We start from the raw sequence: 20,772 nt of genomic DNA, 5'->3' as shown, positions 1-20,772 counted from the left end.
TTACAAGGATTTGGTTCTTGTAAGAGAATAAATGTCCATTTGCCATGACCATTGCTTGGCACCCGAAGATCATTTCTTAAAAAAATAAATCAATAAAAAAAATACTTCTTGGGTAATATGAAATATTTTCTAATGTAAATCTCTTTTTGTTAATCTAAAACACCAATGGATTTGTGTGACTTATTGGGTCCCTGCAAATATACTGCACTGTAATTGCACTTATAATGAGAGGCTACTGTACTTTTTCCACAAAATGTACCCAGGATGATCCTCTTTAAATATTGCTATGCTTAATTCAGATACCAGATAGATAGATAGATAGATAGATAGATAGATAGATAGAATGAACTTGTGGCGCAGAGTTCTGCAGAACCTACAGCCAATAGGAACCTGCTTGCTCAACACCGTCAGCTGTCACTGTGGAGCAAACTGAAGAACTCTGATTAAATGTTTGTGTTGACAGAAGTCTGCTGGTTTCACATGTAACCGTCCGATTATCACGGTTTGGTTAAAAAAAGAGCTACCGGATATTTAATTACTTATTTTAATCATTGTTTTATCTGTTTATGATACGTATCAGCCGACATAATTTTAACACGGTTTTGGCATGCATGCGTGCGTAAAATGAACGAGTCTCGATCGATATGCATGACGCTGTTTCACATGTTGGGGTGTTTCTTTCTGTTTCTTATTGAACTGGGGATATTTAATTTGGCCAGACGGATTTAATTGTTTTTGCCAAGCTGAGTTCATATATCAGTTATCCGGCGCACAAGGAAAAGGGCGGTGGCACAGACAAAAAAAAAAAAGAGAGCGAGAGAGAGAAAAACGGAAAATGATTGTGAACATTTTCTCGCAGTTTACAAGCGTCACCGTTTGTTTACAATGTCCGCATTTATCGATGAATATATTGAAGAAACACACTGAGCTTTCCCTTTTGGGTTTGGATTTTTTGAGATGGTGTTCGATTATGTTACCGGAGGTGCTGAAATGCAGCCAACTTGATTTGAGCGAGAGGCTCTCCCTCCCTTTTTGCCCACAGACAGCAACACCGCCACATCGCAGAGGGAGAGAGAGAGAGAGAGAGAGAGGCAGATAGTCCAATAGGCATCATCTGTGCGAGGACTCAGTCTTGCTGGGGGGAAAGATTATTTTGAAAACATTAACCAGACAGACAAAGGAAAACATGGATATACCGGGGAAATGCCCTCTGGTTCCAGTGAGGATGGTGTGTTTATCACGCACATAGCCGGAGTGATGCACTGACCATTCCTCCGTTTTTAATGAGGCGGGTGGGGACCCACAGCAAGCTGAAAAGGCGGAAAGATTTCTACAACGAAAATTCTGCTTGCTTGCGATGGCTGTGACGGCGCGATGCTGTTACAGTGACAGGGAGCATGTGCCTTTGCTACTTTTGCTCGTTATCTTCGCACTCGTTTGCCTTACAAATGCACAGGTTCGGTACTCTATTCCGGAGGAGCTGGAAAACGGAGCAGAAGTCGGTGACATTGTTCAGGATTTGGGTCTGGATCAGAGAAAACTTTCTGCCCGACGCATCAGAATCAGCTCAGACAGTGGACGGAGATATTTTATCATCAACCACAAAACTGGGAAGCTGGTGGTGAGTGACCGCGTTGACCGAGAGACGGTGTGTGAATTTAGCGGCACCTGTTCGCGCAGCCTGGAGGTGGTGTTAGAAAACCCGCTGGAGGTGCACAACGTGGAGGTGGAGATTTTAGATGTGAACGATAACGCGCCACAATTCCCGAGGGATGAGTATCAGCTCGAGGTGTCGGAATCGGCTCACACTGGGTCGAGGTTTCACATCGAGGGCGCCCAGGACGCAGATGATGGCTCCAACTCTGTGAAGCAGTACCGACTCAGCGCAAACGACCACCTCACTTTGGAGTCCGTCAAAGCATTTTCCAATAATAAGCACATCGAGCTCATTCTCAAAAAGCCCTTCGACCGTGAGCAAATGCCCACTCATCAGCTAATCCTGACTGCAATGGATGGTGGCACCCCACAGAGAACTGGCACGGCTATCATCAATGTCCGTATCCTTGACGCCAATGACAATGTGCCTGCATTTGACAGCTCTGTGTACAAAGTAAAACTGTCTGAAAACTCTCCAAATGGCGCACTTGTTATCAAGTTAAATGCAACAGACCCGGATGATGGCTTAAATGGGGACGTTTTTTATTCATTTAGCAGTTACACACCTGAAAGAGTCAGACAGATGTTTTCTCTTGACACAGATAATGGAGAAATTAGAGTGAAAAACAATATAGACTATGAGGAGACAAACTCGTATGAAATGTACATACAGGCGATGGACAAGGGACCAGCCCCTGTGGCAGTGCACTGTAAAGTAGTTGTAGAAGTTTTGGATGTCAATGACAACATTCCTGGGATTGTGCTCTCCTCACTCTCCAGCCCTGTCCGTGAAGATGCTCGAGCTGACACTGTAGTAGCATTGATTAGTGTGATTGACCGAGACTCTGGACCAAATAAGCAGGTAACCCTTGAGATCATGCCCCATTTGCCTTTTAAGATCAAGTCATTCCGGAACCACTACACCATCGTCACATCCGCTTTCCTGGATCGTGAATCTATCTCATCCTACAACGTCACAGTGAATGCTGTGGACGGAGGCTCTCCGCCTCTCTCGTCTCAGATGACTTTTAAAGTTGATGTTGCAGACATTAATGACAATCCACCTCGTTTTGAGCAGACATCATATACTGTTTATATTACAGAGAACAATGCTCCCAGTTCTTCTCTGTGTGTTGTCAAAGCTACAGATGCTGATGCTGCAGAAAATGCTCGCATCACCTACACTGTCCTCAATGACAACAACCATGGAATTCCGGTAGCCAGCTATGTCAGTATCAAGCCTGACACAGGTGAGGCTTATGCCCTGCGAGCATTTGACTTTGAGAAGCTACGAGAGTTTCACTTTCAAATTAAAGCCCAGGACAATGGTGTCCCTCCTCTCAGCCGTGTGGCCACAGTGTATGTTTACATTATGGATCAGAACGATCATTTGCCCAAGATAGTATATCCACCCGCCAATGGGAGCCGCACCACAGAGACCTTGATGAAGAACGCTGAAGCTGGAGTCTTGGTGAGCAAGGTTGTAGCATGGGATGGTGATGCAGGACAGAATGCTTGGCTTCTCTACAATCTGGAGCAGACCAACATAGACCTAGATCTGTTTAAAGTGCATGAGCACACAGGAGAGATTCGCACAACAAGGCGTGTCATTGAAGATAACTCCACCTCCTTCATACTGACTGTTTCAGTGAGAGATAATGGTCTACCACCACTTTCCTCCACCGCCACCATTTATGTGCATGTGATGGAACTGCCTCCAAAAGTAGCCCCTGATCCAAAGCGCATCATAAGGCCCAACAGCCCCTTAATGTTTTCCAATGTCACTCTCTACCTCATCATTGCCCTCAGTGCCACAACTTTTGTATTTTTGGTCACCGTCTTTGTGTTGGCCATCGTGCGTTGCCATGCGTACTGCACCCAACCAGGCTCCTGCTCACCATGTTGTGTGTCCAAGAAGAGTGTGCCAGAGGGGGGCACCACAGTGGCTGGGAGTGGGAGTGGGGGAAGAGCTGCAGCCGGAGTCCAGCAGACCAACAATGTGGCGTTGCGTAGAGATCTCAAAGTGGAACCACATTACATCGAAGTGCGAGGAAATGGTTCTTTGACCAAAACATACTGTTACAAGACATGCCTGACTGCCACTTCAGGAAGTGACACTTTTATGTTCTACAACACGGGACGGCCACACAGTGGCACCTGGGGATCAGGCTACGTCACCAGCCACAGTGGACAAAGCCAGATAGTTGTACGCCGTCTCAGTATGCCAGATGCAACTGCCATGCAGGTGTGTGTTTGGAGTGATCTCTGTGTTAGTGTAGATTATATCATGACAGTAAATGACAAAAAAACACAAACCTTAAAAGAAACATTTGTTGAGAGTTGTTATTGTTGACTCTTTGATCCATTCTTCTGATGTTTGATAAAAGATAGGTGTACATTTTTAGTTTGATTCTCTCTCAAATGTGGCATAACCACCTCCACTCACTTGATATATATATATATATATATATATATATATATATATTGTTCCTCACATGAAATAGATCAGGATGAGCGAATAGTTATCCGTTTTATGTATAATGACTGTTTTTCACATATTGCAAGTTCTAATAACTATTTGGGGTATTCAAATAGGCAGATGGGAATTGTCAGATTTGTGGACTGTGTTTTTTTGTTTCCCACATTTGGTAAAAACCTGTTGGCTTGTAATCAAGGATGTAATATGGGAAAGAGTGTCTGCTCTCCACTGTAAAAAGGTATTAAGAAAACTAGTTACAGCTACAAGGACAACCAGTCTCACTGCACCAAAATATTTTCTTCTGGTCACGTACCTCTGTGGTACTGAACAGTAAGCCAGACTTTGATAATCGGTAAAGAAAGTAGAAATGAAACATTTAATGACGTGTTCTTGGATGTAAAATGTTGAGGAATATGCACACTAAGTTGATAACACAAACTCGACAAAATGGACGTGATTTCTTTGCTCAGGCTCATGTTTGCCACATAGCATCTGTGTGTGTGTTTGTGCAGCACAGAGAAAAGTCAAGGGGAAGAAAGTGATAAAAAGAGGAAAACATAAATTGTTAATGATATTTTTTGCTATCAGTTGCTCTGTTCCTCATTAAATGCCAGTCATGTTTGTTCTTGCTATGTAATTAAATGGCAGCACTGTGTTTCCTTGGACTGGGTGCGGATTGGCTGCCTCCGCATGGATGAGGAGGGGGGATAAAAGGTGATTGGACACAGTGTTCATGGCGAAGGTGTGAGCTCTGTATCCATGCTAGAAGTGTTCACTGAGAGAGAGAGAAGAATTGAGGAAAAGGCAAGAAATGTGTTAACCAAAAGCATTTCTATTTCATATTTTATAAAGTGCCATCTGGCAAGAAAATATAATACCCGTACATATATTAAAAAAAAAAAAAATGTTTCCACTTTATTTTGTATTTTGCTTCTGAATGTTGTAATATCAAACACCTTTTGCTAATTCACACAGATGTTTCATTTCAATATTTTAATTGTTTCCATTTCCATTTACTGTGAAATGTTTTGTTATTAATTTTCCTTCAGGAGGGTAGTTAACTGTTTGCTTCTAGTATATGTGAATTCAGTCTTTATTTTTACCACTGCAGCAGATAAATTAACACTTGGTGAAGTTGTCTTATGCAATTTTGTTCTCAGATGGATTATTACTTGTTTTTCAGTTGTGTGTATTGTCATGCCACACTAAGGTTACACCTTTAACTTTTAGTGTGAATTCATGCTGAAAGTCTGGGCACTAATTTCTCTTTGGTGACTGACTGCTTTCATCTTATTTAGACTCACTGTTCATTTATGGTGCAGTTCCCTTTCTTTAAGTAAATATTCTGCTGTGTTTGAGTGACTCCAGGAGGAATACCAGGCTTCTTTCATTAAGACCGAATATTGGATTTCAAGGGTGATGAATGTCCACTGCAGGCTCAGAGAGATCATTGCAGCTCCAGCTGCAAATGAACATCTGTCATATTTGAAAGGAAACAAAATTGCAAATAGGCATCTTATCAACTCCTTGGTCAAGCCTTAATAATTTACGGTCCCAAGTCAGGTTAGTCATTAGTTTAGTTTCATATGAAAGACAAAACAATATCTTAATTTTTCATCGGTCGGCTTTGACACTAATTTTGTAGCATTGTGAGATTTCAGTTATTTTTTAATCCGCTTACAACATTTTTTACAACCTTTTTTGTATCTATTTTCAGTAATACAAATTCATTGTTGCTCAGTCTCTGAAGTCACATATTTGTTACCAACAAATTGCATTACAGGCAGAGAAGCAGTGGCTGTGATAATGAGGTCCACTTTGTGCCCCTTTCCAGTTGAATTGTCAGACTTTAAATGCTTTGGGAGTTCATCTGATAGGAACCTTCCTGCCTCGTCCTGCCTCCACCTGTGACCTTCACGGCAATAAAATGACAGAGGGCAGTGGTTGGAGGGCAAGATGTAGACTGTGCATTGCACAGCTGGCATGGTGAGATGTACTGCATCGACTCAGTGAGACCTGTGTCAGAGAAACTTAAGGTTTTGAACAGCACCAAGAGGATTTTACACAAAAAGCTCTGCAGCATAGGAGAGAAGATGGTGAACGTACTCTGGTATTGTCCAGGAAGGGGTTGTGATCGGGGAAGAAGGAAAAGTAATGAATAGAAACATTCTGATATTTAGTAGCTCTACAAACTGTTTATAGTAGTGGATCACATCCCATTAAACCTTGTCTGATGTGATGCTTCCTGGACGTGCACCTGACTAAAATGTCACAGTGTGAAGGTTCAGGAATGTGCTCTTGTAAAATCTTTCAGTTTTTTTTCCCTGAAAGTAATGGATGAGGGGAAGTGGGAGAAGGAGATGGCATGGGGATGGGTGGATTTCAATACACCCAAAAGCATTGATTCACCCTCATCCAAAGGCAGAAGGGAGCTGCCACTGCCATGAATGTGGTTTTGTGTAACTGTGAGTGAGAATTATTGTGTGTGTGGTGTGCATGACCTAATGGGTTTCGCCAATGACTTATTAATGAGATGGTATTGGCTTCCACTTGTACTTAAGTCTCAATTCCTTTCTCTTACAGCCCAAGGCACCAAATTCGGACTGGAGATATTCAGCCTCCCTGAGAGCAGGCGGTGTAATGCAGAGGTAAGCCTCCAATTCATTTGCCACGCCACAGTGTGTCATCATGTGTCACAGATTACCTTTTGTTGACGTATGAAAGATATGATCACTGGCATAATTATATTTAGTTTACAAATAACCACACCATCCATTGTTTTCCAAACAGTTTGTCTGAAACACCACCCAATATTCATGAAGATAATTCCTTTTCACTTTGCTTTAGAACAGATACAGTATTTAATTTATTAATTGTATATTGCAGTCATTTTGTTACCTAATAAAGCTGTCATCAAAATCGTTAGAGCTTAGAGAGTTAATTTATGTCTGTATGATGTATTTTTTTAATATACTGTAAATGTTTAGATTTAATATTTAGATGCGATTGGAGTTTGTTGCATATTCTCATCCACCCTTGGCTTTAAATCTGGTCTGCTCTGATTTGAATTTGGTTATTGAATGGAATAAGCGACATAATCATACAAAGAGTACACAGTGTCCCTGTTGCCTGATTTTCAAAGGTTGATTTCCAAATGTCATAAAATGCTTGCCTGTCATTATACTACAGACCGAGCCATGGTTGAGAGATATGATTTTCCAAAGCTGTCTCGTGTAAATGTGTCTGACATAATTTTTTTTTTTATTCTGCTGCTGCTCAGCTGTGATGGAAGAATTGTGTACAAAGCAGATGGCATTTCTACTAGTCTTCTCAAAACAAAACATGTTTTACATTTGCAAATATATTGTTAAAATAAACAGAAAGAAATCTCAGTCATTTTACATTTAATGAAAACCTTGATATTATAAACGTTTTGATACTGGTGACTGTGAAATATAGAAAATGCAATAAATGTCTTTGGCAATGGTGCTTTCAGTGTGACCATAGGCAGATTAAGTGACAGGAGGGAAGACTTCAACAGGGGGGAGGTCAGTGTTCTATGAAGGGCAGGTTGTCAGGTGGAAAGGTGGCCTATCAGGAAGACTGCACCGTAACCACACCGTCACCAAATGCTGGGGTTGTAATTCTAGTTAAGAGTCATGGTTACAAATAATCACAGAATTAATGAATAGACCAGACAGAGTTCATGTATATGTTGGTTCTCTATATTGTGGAGACATACAGAAACACAAGGCAACCATTACACATTGGTCAATCGTAACAATTTACAGATTGCCGCAGTTCAATTTGACTATATACATTAATTGGTCCAATCTGACCTCCGTGTCAGATTAACAAAAGCATGTCATTTGGGTGTTATTAACATTACACACATTCCATTTTAAATTTAAGAGGGATTAATGAGCGTTAATTTCCACTGATGTGTTTAATGTTTACTGTCACCCATTTTTCATAACGGAGTATTACATGCTGCCACATAATCACAGCTTAAATAAACATTTAGTTTTCTAATGCCTCACCCAAACATCACTGTGGCAATGACCCATTTATTTTATGTGTGGTGGAATGCATCATTTATATTTTCTTCTTCTGTCTCTTACAAGTTATATCCTGGCTCTTTTTTTGATCACTGCAGGTACAAATTAAAACGGATAAATATTTATTTAGATGACTTTTCATACTGGAAGGTGATGCCTAAGAGTTAAGTTATAGGTTTCAAGATGATGACCTGATTTTTTTTTTTTTTATGAAACCAGAATTCCTCATTAATAATTAATCAATTGTTGCTAATTAAATGTATGGTTGCGTTGCAGCACTAAACATGGTGTATATCACCTGAACCACTGCACATACAGTACATATTGAGATACATATTAATTTGTTCACGCATTTGTTTATATTTTATTCATATATAGTTATTTTTTTAATTGTAAAGACAAGAGACAATCACATAAGCCTTAAAAATGCATACATATTTTTACACAGACCTGCGAGAAGGTTTGCAATTTTAAGGAACAGTTTTTGCTTAGAATGATAGAAGCAAGATATGTGGATATATATTACTGTTTTAATTTCATAATTTTGCGCAAACATAATAAGATCAAGAGTAATCTGCTATGTCTGAAAATTCAAATACTTGAGCAATTATTATTGTTTGTAGAGATGTGAGGAGAATCACTTGGTCTGTATTGTGCAATATCCCATTTCTGAGCTATCATCTCATGAGTTGACCTCTATATTTATAGTTTTAGAGGACATGACTTAAAAAAAGCATGGTTGTGATGCTGAAATTGGCAAACCTTTCTTAAAGTCAGGTTTCACCTTTCTCCACTGTCAGATGCATATCAGTTTTAAAGCTGAGAGAGTGAAGTGGAGCTATGATATGTCGCCTAATTTCTTTGTCTGTTGTTAAACACTACATAGTGGTTGGTGTCTTCATTAGCAGAGACAGTGCTGAAATTCCATTGAGCGAGCGAAACATTTAAAAACCTGTAATCTTTAATCCAGAGAATGTAGATAAAATATAGCGTGAACACTTTAATCCTGATCTGATCTCAATCTTACCCAGGATTGTGTGCTGTATAATCGAGCTTATATCATGTATCAGCAATAAATATACAATAATCTGTGGGATCTTAGTGCCATGAAATAAATGCTCAGTTAGCAAAGTATTAAATATCGGGGTGCAATGTAACTGGCAGGTCATCAGTATAAACTGATTGGCTGTGTTTTATGTGTAAATGTATTAAAACATTAAATATGTTGAAGAAATATCACACTGTAAGCAGGCATGATAACTTGTGAATTTCAATATATGCAGTTTGGGGAAAGAAGTGCAATCAAGTATGCACACTTATCTGAAAAGGTAATGATAAATAAACAATTGAGATTGACTACCCCCCCAAAAAAAAACATTTTTAAGTTGAGAAACAAAGTCATGTTATGAAATGCATTCTGTAGTGTATTTTACTTGAATGACGCATGCATGTCTAAACATGAACAACTATATGTCTGGTGTTTAATGAATTTTGTTGTATTTTTTTTGTCTTTCAGTTCAGTACACATGGAAGAGTCTTCAGTGATGCAGGGAGCCCAAGGAGTCCTGGTTCAGAATTGGCCCACTGCATCCAGTGCCGCTGGTAGGAATCCATTCAAGTATTTTGATGTAACACAAGTACAGCTACTTTGTACTCTGGCGCACCTCTGATTTTTGCATTCCCAGCAAATGCCATTAACTGTGCATTCCTTACAAACTATTCAAACTGTAAGAGAGCCATAAAACTAAGAAAGATAGGGGTGTCAGCTAGGAGATCACCTCTGCCCAGTCCTAAAACAGCACTGCTTCAGAGTGGTGAAAAGACATGTGCTATGTGGGCTGAGATGGCTATCTCTGCTCTCTGTGGCACCAAGAGAGTGTAGAGAAAAAGGGAGAGACGGTAAGGTGGATCAGTGATTTAATTATCAACAAGTCACATAGGATAAACAGTAGCAAACATGAGAGCACATACATAATTAATTTTACTTTTTGAATGTAGGTGTTTCTGATTTTCAGCATTTGAAGATGGGTATGTTGCACTCAATGAAGATAAATAATGTTATATATGGACAACAAAAATAGTGAATACTTTTCATCGTATGCCCTTCATATTGGTATAAAAAATAAATTACATATGTACAAATAAAGGACTGCAAAAAAGCTTATTGGAGAATAATGTAACGTGAATCATAACCAATGACCATTAAATAAATAACAAAAACACTAAATGACAGATTTATCACATCCAATGAAAATCTTTTTAGATGTGACGCAGGATTGAAATTAAAAATCTCAGTGCTGTGTTTTTCATGAGATGAAATAAAAGTGGATTGAAAATAATCCAGATTGGGAGGGGTAAATTGGAAAAAAAAAAAAAAAGTGAAAACAGGTGAAAGAACAGAATTCTTATATAAAATCTGATTTGTTGTAATTACAAAGAAAGAGCTGGCTTGGCATGGTGTCTTAGACAGAAGGTGGTGGGCTCGGCAGGCAGACAAACTACCCACACAGTAACTACTGTCTCTTCCCAGCCATACTCACAAACACACAACCTCCTCCGCGCTACCATCGATTTTTTGCCTTTGCTGCGGATTTACTTTCTGCAGGCACTTTAAAACATGACATAGGGAGAAAGACATAGGACATGAGGGTAAAGAAAGGAAAGGAGGCAGTAGTGACATCTTCGGGGTGGTTCAGCGATAACAAGATCAGCTGGTGAGGATTCAAGTCTGTCTAATTAAGCAATTGCATTTCGAGGACAACACCTTATGCACATGCTAACCTTGTATTGCTTGGGGGCAAACTGTTTCTTCTTTATCTCAGGATTGGCTGCATTAATAAAAAGAATTTTTGATGAAGCCTAGAGAAGGTGAAAAGCTGATTCTGTATCTTACTTATCAGGAAAAAAAGGAGATATTGATTCAATGTAGCCCATCACATCACGGTGAGTCACAGGCTGTGCTATTTATAACCAAATTATCTTGTTTGTTAGCTATGGAGTTCAGGTGAGACTGTTGAGGGAAGACTTTCCGTCTGGTTGTTTTCCTTCCAGTGTTCTTTCAGGGTGAAACACATAACTCCTTTTGATTTACGTCATGTGTTTCTGTGTGTTGCTTTATTTTGTGCGGCCATTTTGAGTTGCCACATGTGTGTGCGTCTATGCATTTGGCTCTGTTTCTGAGTGTGTTTTGGCTGCCTGCTTTGTGTGCTGCTCCTGCTGTGACAGATGGAGCACAGCCCACGCCCAGATTAACAGACCCACATTAATAAAATCATGGTTCTGCTCAGTGTTTAACTCATTCTTCCTATCAGTTACCCTGTATGTCATATGCGTCCCTCTTTTTCACCAATACAGTCCCAGAGCACATAGGGATTCCAGGAGAACCATGCTGACTTGCAGTGATCCCCTTGTGAGCTGAGAATAGAGATACAGTAGGGAAATGAGGGAGATGGTTAGATTCTAAGTAAAGTATTGTAAATAAACAACTAAAATGCTATGGGAGTGTTTGGGAGGGAGTGGAAATGAATAAACGAGAGAGTGACTGTAACGAAGTCTGCAATAAAGGGCAATGCAGGTCTATGAGACTGCTGTTGCTAGGGGTGAGCGCTGACAAAGAGAGAGAGAGAGAGAGAGGGAGAGTGAGAGAGAGAGAGAGAGAGAGAGAGAGAGAGAGAGAGCGAGCTTGCAGCATTATTCTCCATCAGCAGAAGCACTGTCACTATGACTCCTACCAATGTCCTATTGCTTCACAGGAGGATGTAGTTTCCACGGCAACCATTCATTGGCCCTAAATTTGGCAGAAAGGGGAGGGGGTGTTATATAGAGAGAGGTGCAAACATATGGTGTAGCACTAATGGGAGAGAGAGAGAGGGGGGGAGAGAGAGAAGGTGAAGGACATGGCAAAAGGAGGATAAATTCACATATGTACATGAACAGTAGCTACAACAAAGATTGATGGAGTGAAGGAAGGGTGTTCAAATAGTGATATTCAAAAGACAGATAAGGGGAAGGAGATTGCAGAGGAGTGAGTAGAAGAGTGACCTACATTGAAAAAGGTTTCTTGACTATTGCAGAGGTCAATGCAGGTTCACTGTCTTCTGTATAATTCTCATTCATATTCCCATACATGCATATAATCTAAGCATCCTCTACACTTGGAGAAACTGAGGAGCTGAAGATTTCATTATAAGGATTTATATATTTTGTTCCTTACATCATGATCATAGCAGAACATGACATAACATGAGCAAATTCTGGGTAATTCCACACACCTGGTGACTGCAGTCTTTCAGTATGAAGTGTTGTATGAAATGTGTGCCAGTTTTTTGGCCGATTCATTATGGTGTGATAGCACAGCACAGAAGCTATAGCAGAGACTCTTTCTATTCAATTCTTCATGTTCTGGGATTTTAGATAACTTGTCAGTTCGCCCCCTCAATCTGTCTCTCTATAAAATTGATTAATTTTCCGTTTGTTTTTAAAATCTGTCATAACACACACACACACACACACACACACACACACACACACACACACACACACACACACACACACACACACACACACACACACGATAAATATATATTAATGTAACTCAAATGCACCAAACACAGGACCTCATTGTTTTTTTCCTCATAATTTTAAAGTTTTCTCTCAAGGGGCTGTTTGTCTCCACCATCTGCCACAGATCTAGCGGGCAGCAGACGGCAAGGTGCCTCGTCTGGCATGAAACCCAAACAACTACAGACACACCCATACAGACATGCACACTTGAAAAGGCACAAGCCTGCAGCTTGCCATCACTATAGTTTTCTTACCCTTGACAATATCCCTATTTTCTGTACTGTTCCCAGACTTTAAATTCTATGGTAATTTATGCAGGCCCCCAATATTATTCTCTACCACCACAAAGGCATATCGGACACATCAATAAATAGTAGACTTTTTGAGTTGACAGCAAGCTCATATTGTGTTCTATTTGAAATTCATAAAAACAGATGTACTGTACAGCACACAGACAAACGCAGGTGCCACTTTTGGAAAGGGTGTGGTCTGACTGCAGTGTAGAGCAAAAACAAAGAACACCAAAAGGAGTTTAAAATATATTTCCTGTACTTATCCCACCCTCCATTTTGGTGGTGAGCATTGCATCTACATCCTTGTACGTCCTGGACCCCCGTCTTCGTCCTCCTCTTCCTCTTCGGCTCATTATGTAACACTGCACTGCGCTCCACTGAGCTTCTCTGTGACTGGCTGATCGGAAGGCAAGAGAAGTGGATGAATAAAATAGATGTGGCAAAATGGTGCTTGGTTGATTTAAGTAGCTGTGATAACCTTTGACAGCATGAGGACAGAAGGCACAGCCACACACACACACACACAAAATAACAGGAAGTAAGACTTCAGAGATTAAATTTAAGAGGGCATAAAGGCAGTATCACACATTTTAGTGAAAACCTATTGATTACTTCCTCTCCATTATTGCATACACAGAACAGTGCAGCTTGTAAATACAAAGAGAGGGGTGTACATAGCAAATTATCATGCACTTCTCTGATGTGTCGCTGATGGACAAGCTGTTTTATCGCAAATCACACTAATGCTGCCATAAACATTGATAGGCGTGATTAAGGCTCATATCAATAACTGGGAGAGATGGGCGTTGGCTGGATGTGCTTTCACACAAGATTAAATGAAAGGTCAGAGGAAATAGAAGTTCAACAGCGAATGAGGAACACTGAAACAGTGTTGTGCGAGAGGAAAAGAAAAGAGACCGGTGGGCAGTTTTGCTCTGCAGCATCTATTTACAAAATCAGTAGGAAGCAGTGATGTATAGAATGGGTTTGGATGGGATGAGGCCACAATTGTGGTGAAAGGCAGACAAACTTACTAGAGTCCAAAAAGTGAAAAAGAGACACAAAAAATGTTATCGAAGGAGACATCAAGTGAATAAATATAGAAGTGACAGATGTGCATTTTCCCTTTCAGGTCGATTACACAAGTCACTAACATCTAAATTATGCATCCCATTGGAATGAAATACAGTACAAGGTTAACTGACAGGATCAGTGATTTTTCTCCCCATGTAATCAGAATGGATTATCATCCCCTATTTTTTTTTTTAGAGTTGAGGTTAGGTACCATTTTCTTTGGAAATTTGTACTGCCCTCCTCTATGCTTTGTCATCTGTCTCATATGACTCATCACTTTGTGGGGTGTTGTCTTGCTTGTGATTGTAATGTTGTTGCACATCATTCTCTGAAATTAAGTTACCGGTATACATATTTCTTGGAGGAAAGAGAACAGACAGTTGGGGACAAACTATTCTATTTCCATAAATATTCCCCAGTTTCCTTCAGCATTACTGAGCTCCATTTTGAGCTGATGCTTCTCTGTTATTTGCTCTACTTTTGGGAATATGGATTCAGTGTTTCTGCTGTGGGAGTCAAATGTGGATTTTTCCAACAGTCAAAGACTGTTGGTGAATTGTACAACCGACTGATTATGACTTTGACTGTCTCTCTGTCTGCATGAAAAGAAAGCACTGGCGAGATCCTGTCCTCGCCTGTCCTAATCCTTCCAGTCTCTGTCAAACTCGGTCTTTTCTCTGCAGCTCTTGTATTTGAGTCAGTAAAAACATGAGACATCCAGGGTCAATAGTTATGTGAAGCAATTCAAATACATGAATTGCCTAATGCCTGTATAGTGCTTAAATATAATAAAAGGTAATAATCATCCAAAAATATTTTTCTCTAAAATATAATAAAAAAATATATAAAACACTACAAAATACACAACTAGATTCTGTAAAGGTCAATTTAATGTGCGCAGGTTGTTTTTAAAATGTTTGTCCATTACACAGGTATTTAGTTCACATTTTTCAAGTTGGAGAACTGAACCCTTTTCCCATCCTAATTACATAAATCATATGCGGAGGGATCGCGAAAAGCCAAAATTTTTACTAGACCAGTCCTGAGGAAATTATTTAGCAGCACAAACTGCAATTTTTCCAGAGCTAACACAGCACAAATGATTGGGACTATTTTCAGGGAATTTAGAATGGAGTAGGACACAGATTCATGGAGCCGTGGCAATTTGGACATGAAACCGATTTTAAGAGGATATTAACCGGACCAAGGGCATTTTTATCGGTAATGATCTGACGTATTTCGCGATCACTGTATGAGTTTAACAAAATAGTTCAAAAGCCTTTTGGAATTCTGATTGCTTTCATTTGCAGCTACCAAAGTAAAATGTATTCTTGTTTGCTGCTTAGATTCAAGTGTTTTCCTTGCAGAAAAAAGAAGCTTTGCAAATGTACTTGTCGATCTGACTGATTAGTCAGATCAGCATTTGTGAGGAAGCTTGAGCTTCTCACAGAAATTCCAAAATGTAATTGAAGACATTCAAGTGTAATCTAAATATATCTTATTTCTTCAGCTTGGTGGGGGCAAAAAATCAAGGAAGCTAGCATTCATTGCCCTAGGTACTGCATGAGGTCAGGCTTTTTTTCCCAGACGATGTTCCTTCTGGTTGGATGGAGCCATGTTCAGTCAATCTCTCCTTAAGAAAGAATTTGGAAAAAGAGTAAGAGAAGTAAAAGGGATAGGCGAGCCAAGTGTGGCAAGTAGGTCATTGCAGCAAGGAAATACCCAAAGTGGTGGTATTCTGTTTTGCACATTGACACACTCCCACAAAGTGGGGTAAGATTGTAATTGCAAAGTATATCTAAGTTGGCTTCCCATGCTGTCTTGAATGCATTTAATATGTGCTGATGAGTGAATACTGTTGTTGAGTCAGCTTTGGTGGATTTGTTGTGTTGTCTTTTGTTGTAGTTTTCTTTTTAGTTCAAGTTTACTTGGTATTAGGCCATATACAGTTCATGCTGATAAATATTTTGTGTATCAAACAAGTGGAAACATTTTTACTGCCATATTGTGCATACACATTTTCACATAAATGCTACAAATCTCAAGAAATGTGGCATCTTTAAAAAGTAAACATTTACTATGATGTTAAAAAAGGAAAAACCTTACTTTGTGACTTTTAGAGACCTTTAACTTGTTTCATCAAACAGTGCCATTCATATTAGCATTTGACTTCATGTCTGGCTCTAGTTGCAAACCACCAATTAAGTACAACCCTTGTTCCTTTTAATGTACCTCCATTCACTTTACTTACTATGAGACTAAGCCAAGCTCCATTACATATTCTCTTTTAAACCAGTTTACCTGATTTGCATGTATATAGTAGAAGCACAAGTTGGAATTGTCATATGCATTTCAATTGGTTTGGTAGTAGTTGATTACACAGTGACCCTGTGAAACTCCTCCTCATTAGCAAGTTTGAAATGTGCTTGGAAATTAAATTCTAAGGTACACTTGAAGCTGGATTTTGCTATTTATTGTTAGCAAATAGAAAAGAGCAATCAGACTTTGATTAAAGGTATACAGGAGGATTTTCAGGAATTTTAGGAAAGAACCGCCCTCTCCACCGTTTGAAAAAAAATGCGCATGCGCAACGCTGTACCTGCTCCCGAGACGGAACGCCTACTAAAACGCGTGCGAGAGACATGCACGAGCCCAGTTCTCCTCGTGCACGCTCTGTTTACAAGTCACAAGTCGGCATCGCTCACATAAGCTCACTTTACAAGAAGATTTGCACCAGAGGGGGTGAAACTGTGTAAAAATGTCCGAGAATAATGCGTCGGGTCGGCCACCGGCATTATGAGAACCGTTTTGGAGTGAGCTGCGCGCAGGGACGAGCACGTACGACGGGCTTACGTCATATATCACCAGAATGATTGACAATTGGGAGGACCAGTTATTTTGATGATCCACCCGGAAGAAGAAAATCCTCTACTATACCTTTAATATAAAAATAAATAAATAAAATAATGAACCCGTGGGAAACTTTTCAATCGGATGTGGCTTGTAATAAAAGACAAATATTAAAACATTATTTCTAAAAACCACAATGTACTTAACTTCTGGGATTTGTTTTTTTTTTTCAGCACAGAGTACAAAGCATTCAGTGCATGTCAAAAGTTTTGAACTGTTTTTTTTTTTTCTCCAGTGTATACAAGCTTACATCTAACATTTTCTCATTTCAGAATACAAATTTGTTTCAGTGCATCTGAATGCAAATAATAATCTATCATCAATCTCATGTGTGTCTTCCAGATGCCGAAGGAGGAGAGGTCTCACCCCCGATGGGCGCCGGTGTAGACAGCAACAGCTGGCACTTTCGCTATGGCCCCGGTGGTCCTGGAGCACCACCGCAGCACCTGAAACCTGGCGAGGTCCCCCCGGAAGCCTTCATCATTCCTGGGTCCCCGGCCATAATATCAATCAGACAGAACCAGGGAGGAGAGGATGACAAGAGCGACTTCATTACATTTGGGAAGAAAGAGGAGGCCAAGAAGAAAAAGAAGAAGAAGAAGGAGAAGAAAGACAAGAAGGATAAGGGGAAAGATGATGGAGATGAGTAGAGCAGAAAGTGAAACGGGCAAAAAAGAGAAGGGCAATGTTAAAACAGAGGTACCAACCAAAGTCCAAAGGGCAAAAAGAAAGTGTAAAAAGTATTATACATTTTTAAAATTTCTTTCAATAACTAATACTGCTGATAGTATTTTAAAGCTATTTCAGTTGTGAACCTGGCCTTATCACAATTCATTTTACCTTCAGTTCTTACTGAGGTAATTTATTGAGCTTGCCTTGATATAATAAATCATACGATACACAATTTACTGATTTTCTCCATGCCCCTATGTGCCTATATACCCAGAAATTTTGTCATCAAATTATGTCATCCTTTCAAGTAAGGAAGTCTTTGCCCTTTTCTGGAATTCTTTTCCATGAATCTGCTGGGCACGTTGGCACCTCTGTCTTACCCCCTCCCCAACTGCAATGTGTAAACCACTCTCTCTTAGAGGAGACAAATACTTTGTACACAAACAACAACAAGCTGTGCCAGCCAAGGAAAAGAAGAAACATGAAGAAGACTGAGACAGATGTATGCAGTCTGGAGCTGGACACACTACTTGTAAATAGCACAGGCGAGAGTCACTGAAACTAAGGCTTACATGACACTGCTGCAAGATTCTTCTGGTCAAGATCAACAAAATGTTTCCTGAGCTCTCAATGAAACCACATGCACATGCGCATGCTGACACATTCAAACATGCATACACAAACTTACTTACCATGACAAGGTGGACACAGAAAGCACTTGAGACCTAGAAGAAGGGAAAGAAAGTCAACTGGTATAAAAGAACGTGCTTAAACCCAGACACTGCAAGCTTTCTGCCATGCACAGTTGCCAAGAGGTACACGTGTACATCAGCTCTCTCAGGATGGAAGCAGCATCCTTTGCAGTCACTCTGTATTTGCTCACTGCATAAAAAAGGACACAAAGAGCTTCATCTTCTGCCAGAACCCCAACAGAGGAATACAAAGAGTATTGCGGTGATGGGGACATGGGGAGATAGCTCGCATTCTCCTGAGGATCACAGAGGGGAGAGTCCAGCTGAGCTGTGATTCTGCATCCAGTCCGTGGACTCTGATGAGACCTTACAGAGTATATGGAGAGAATTCGATAACACCTTCTCTTCTCCCTCTGGTGCAGCAAAAGCCAAATGCTTTCTGCTTTGAATGTTTGGTAGCAACCAGCCCTTACCTAATACCTTGAGTTTACAAATATTCACCTGCTTGTACTTTCCCTGAGCTGCCGCAAGCCATCTTCTCTTTCCCAGACCACCTTGTTTTCCTTCCATCACCCATCCCACTGACTGCCTCTTCATGTGACTATGACATTTGTGATCTTGTTATATTGTCTTTTGTTCTCTAAAGAGATTCAGTCTTAATTGCTCTGGCTTTTTTTTATTTTATTTTATTCATTCTCATAGCTTTATCTAATATTTTGCATAACATTCCCACCACCACTTTCCCTCAGACATGGACTCGAACCCCCGCTCTGAGCTCCTGCTCAGGATCACTCCTGGGAGCAGACTGCTCTGAACATTGTGGTGTGCTTAGAACAGCATGGAGTAATGTGGATGAGGCCTGGTGGAGCCCTGGCGGGGGTCTGTGCCCTGAACACTTGTCAGTTGTTTTCAAGCGCAAAACGGTTCAGTGCTTTTAACTTGTGAATACTACAGTATGCGGTTAATTTCCTGTTCGTAGCCACTGATGAGAGGTGAACAGGTGGGATGAGGCCAATTACAGGGTCAGCGGAGCACTGGGACAAAGTGAGGAGACAGGTGCCGTGGGCTGGCCCTCTTCTCAACGTGCAAGAGATGAAAAGTTCGATTGATTGTTTTAGAATTGTTGAATCACATATTAGCTTTTATGTACGCTGTAAATGTAGCGTAGACTTAGTAGTCTCTGCATTAGTAATTCAAATTTCACCAAAAAACAAAACAAAATGGGCATCAAGGGATTCCAATTCCACCAATCCTCTCTCAGGAGGTTTTGAAACAGGGGCACACTCATGCCCCGAGACCTGCTTCTGTTGGTTCCCCTCCTCTGCCTGTAACTTGTTGTCACATCCCCACAGTTCTGCGGCTCAAGTATGTTGTCACTCCATTAAGTGGCTGCTGCATGTACTGCTCTAAGGAAACACATACTATATAGAGAAATATATATATAAATAGATAGATGGCTATGATTTTATTCTTTTGTATGATCATTTTTCTTCATTACTCGCACAGGAGATATTCGTATGTACTTTTATCTCTGCCAAACATCTATGTACTGCAATCTTCACGCTCCACAGATGTTGTATGGCATCCACTAAACCTCTTTAGATATTTGTAAATGCTATAGTGTGATACCTTCCAATGCAATGTTTTTTTTTCTTTAACCAACAATGATTTTGCTTTTGAGACCGAGCAAAGCAAGGAAAAAAAAAAAAAAATCACTTTGTGTCTGGCTTTGACATGACGATCTAACACTGTATTATTGTATCTGAAATATGTATGATCCTTTGATGAGCTATCACTTCCCTTTCACTCTTATAAAAAGTTAAAAGACAAAAAAAAAGCTAATGTAAAAGAAAAAAAAGTATATGTAGTGTATGCCTGTGTTTAGTGAGGAGTCATGCTGTCATTCTTTCCCAATGTATGGTGGTGAATTATGGTGGCAATGTGCTGTCCTGGATGGATCAGCCAAGATCTGTTGTAAAATCCTTTTTTGTACACCCTCTCATCAATTGTGACCGTGAAGTAGTGAATTTCATTTACTTCTTTTGTTTTTTGACTTTTTATTTGACCTATATGGATACAGTGGTAATGTGTTTGGTTTATAAATCACCAATAAAGTTTTCTTTCTTAAAAATACATCAGAACTATTTGTCTTGGGGTGTTAGTTATGTTCATGTGTGCATGTGTGTGAGTGAGGGGATGACGAACAATGGTTTTCATTCAAGTGTTAATTAAGGTTGACAATCCAGTTTTCACTGTGCAGTGAACAATACTTAAAAAGAATATATATATATATATATATATATATATATATATATATATATATATATATATATATAAAGTAGATTCTTATAACCACAGATGAATTTAATATCAGA

The 20,772-nt window shown here is 39.9% G+C and overlaps 1 protein-coding gene across 1 annotated transcript; it reads left to right on the top strand.

The window, feature by feature from the left end:
* The first annotated feature begins 1,342 nt into the window (after positions 1-1,342).
* On the top strand, positions 1,343-20,530 carry pcdh2ac (protocadherin 2 alpha c). Its single transcript, XM_080501924.1, has 4 exons — positions 1,343-3,901; positions 6,719-6,783; positions 9,710-9,795; positions 17,376-20,530. The coding sequence occupies exons 1-4, from the start codon at positions 1,358-1,360 to the stop codon at positions 17,681-17,683; spliced, it is 3,003 nt and encodes a 1,000-aa protein (XP_080358050.1). The 5' UTR covers positions 1,343-1,357; the 3' UTR covers positions 17,684-20,530.
* Positions 20,531-20,772: the final 242 nt, after the last annotated feature.

This window comes from Blennius ocellaris (genome assembly GCF_963422515.1).
Source record: "Blennius ocellaris genome assembly, chromosome: 9".
In the NCBI taxonomy this organism is placed as follows: domain Eukaryota; kingdom Metazoa; phylum Chordata; class Actinopteri; order Blenniiformes; family Blenniidae; genus Blennius; species Blennius ocellaris.
The sequence above is the reverse complement of the archived record's forward strand: the minus strand, read 5'-3'. Positions and strand labels throughout refer to the sequence as shown.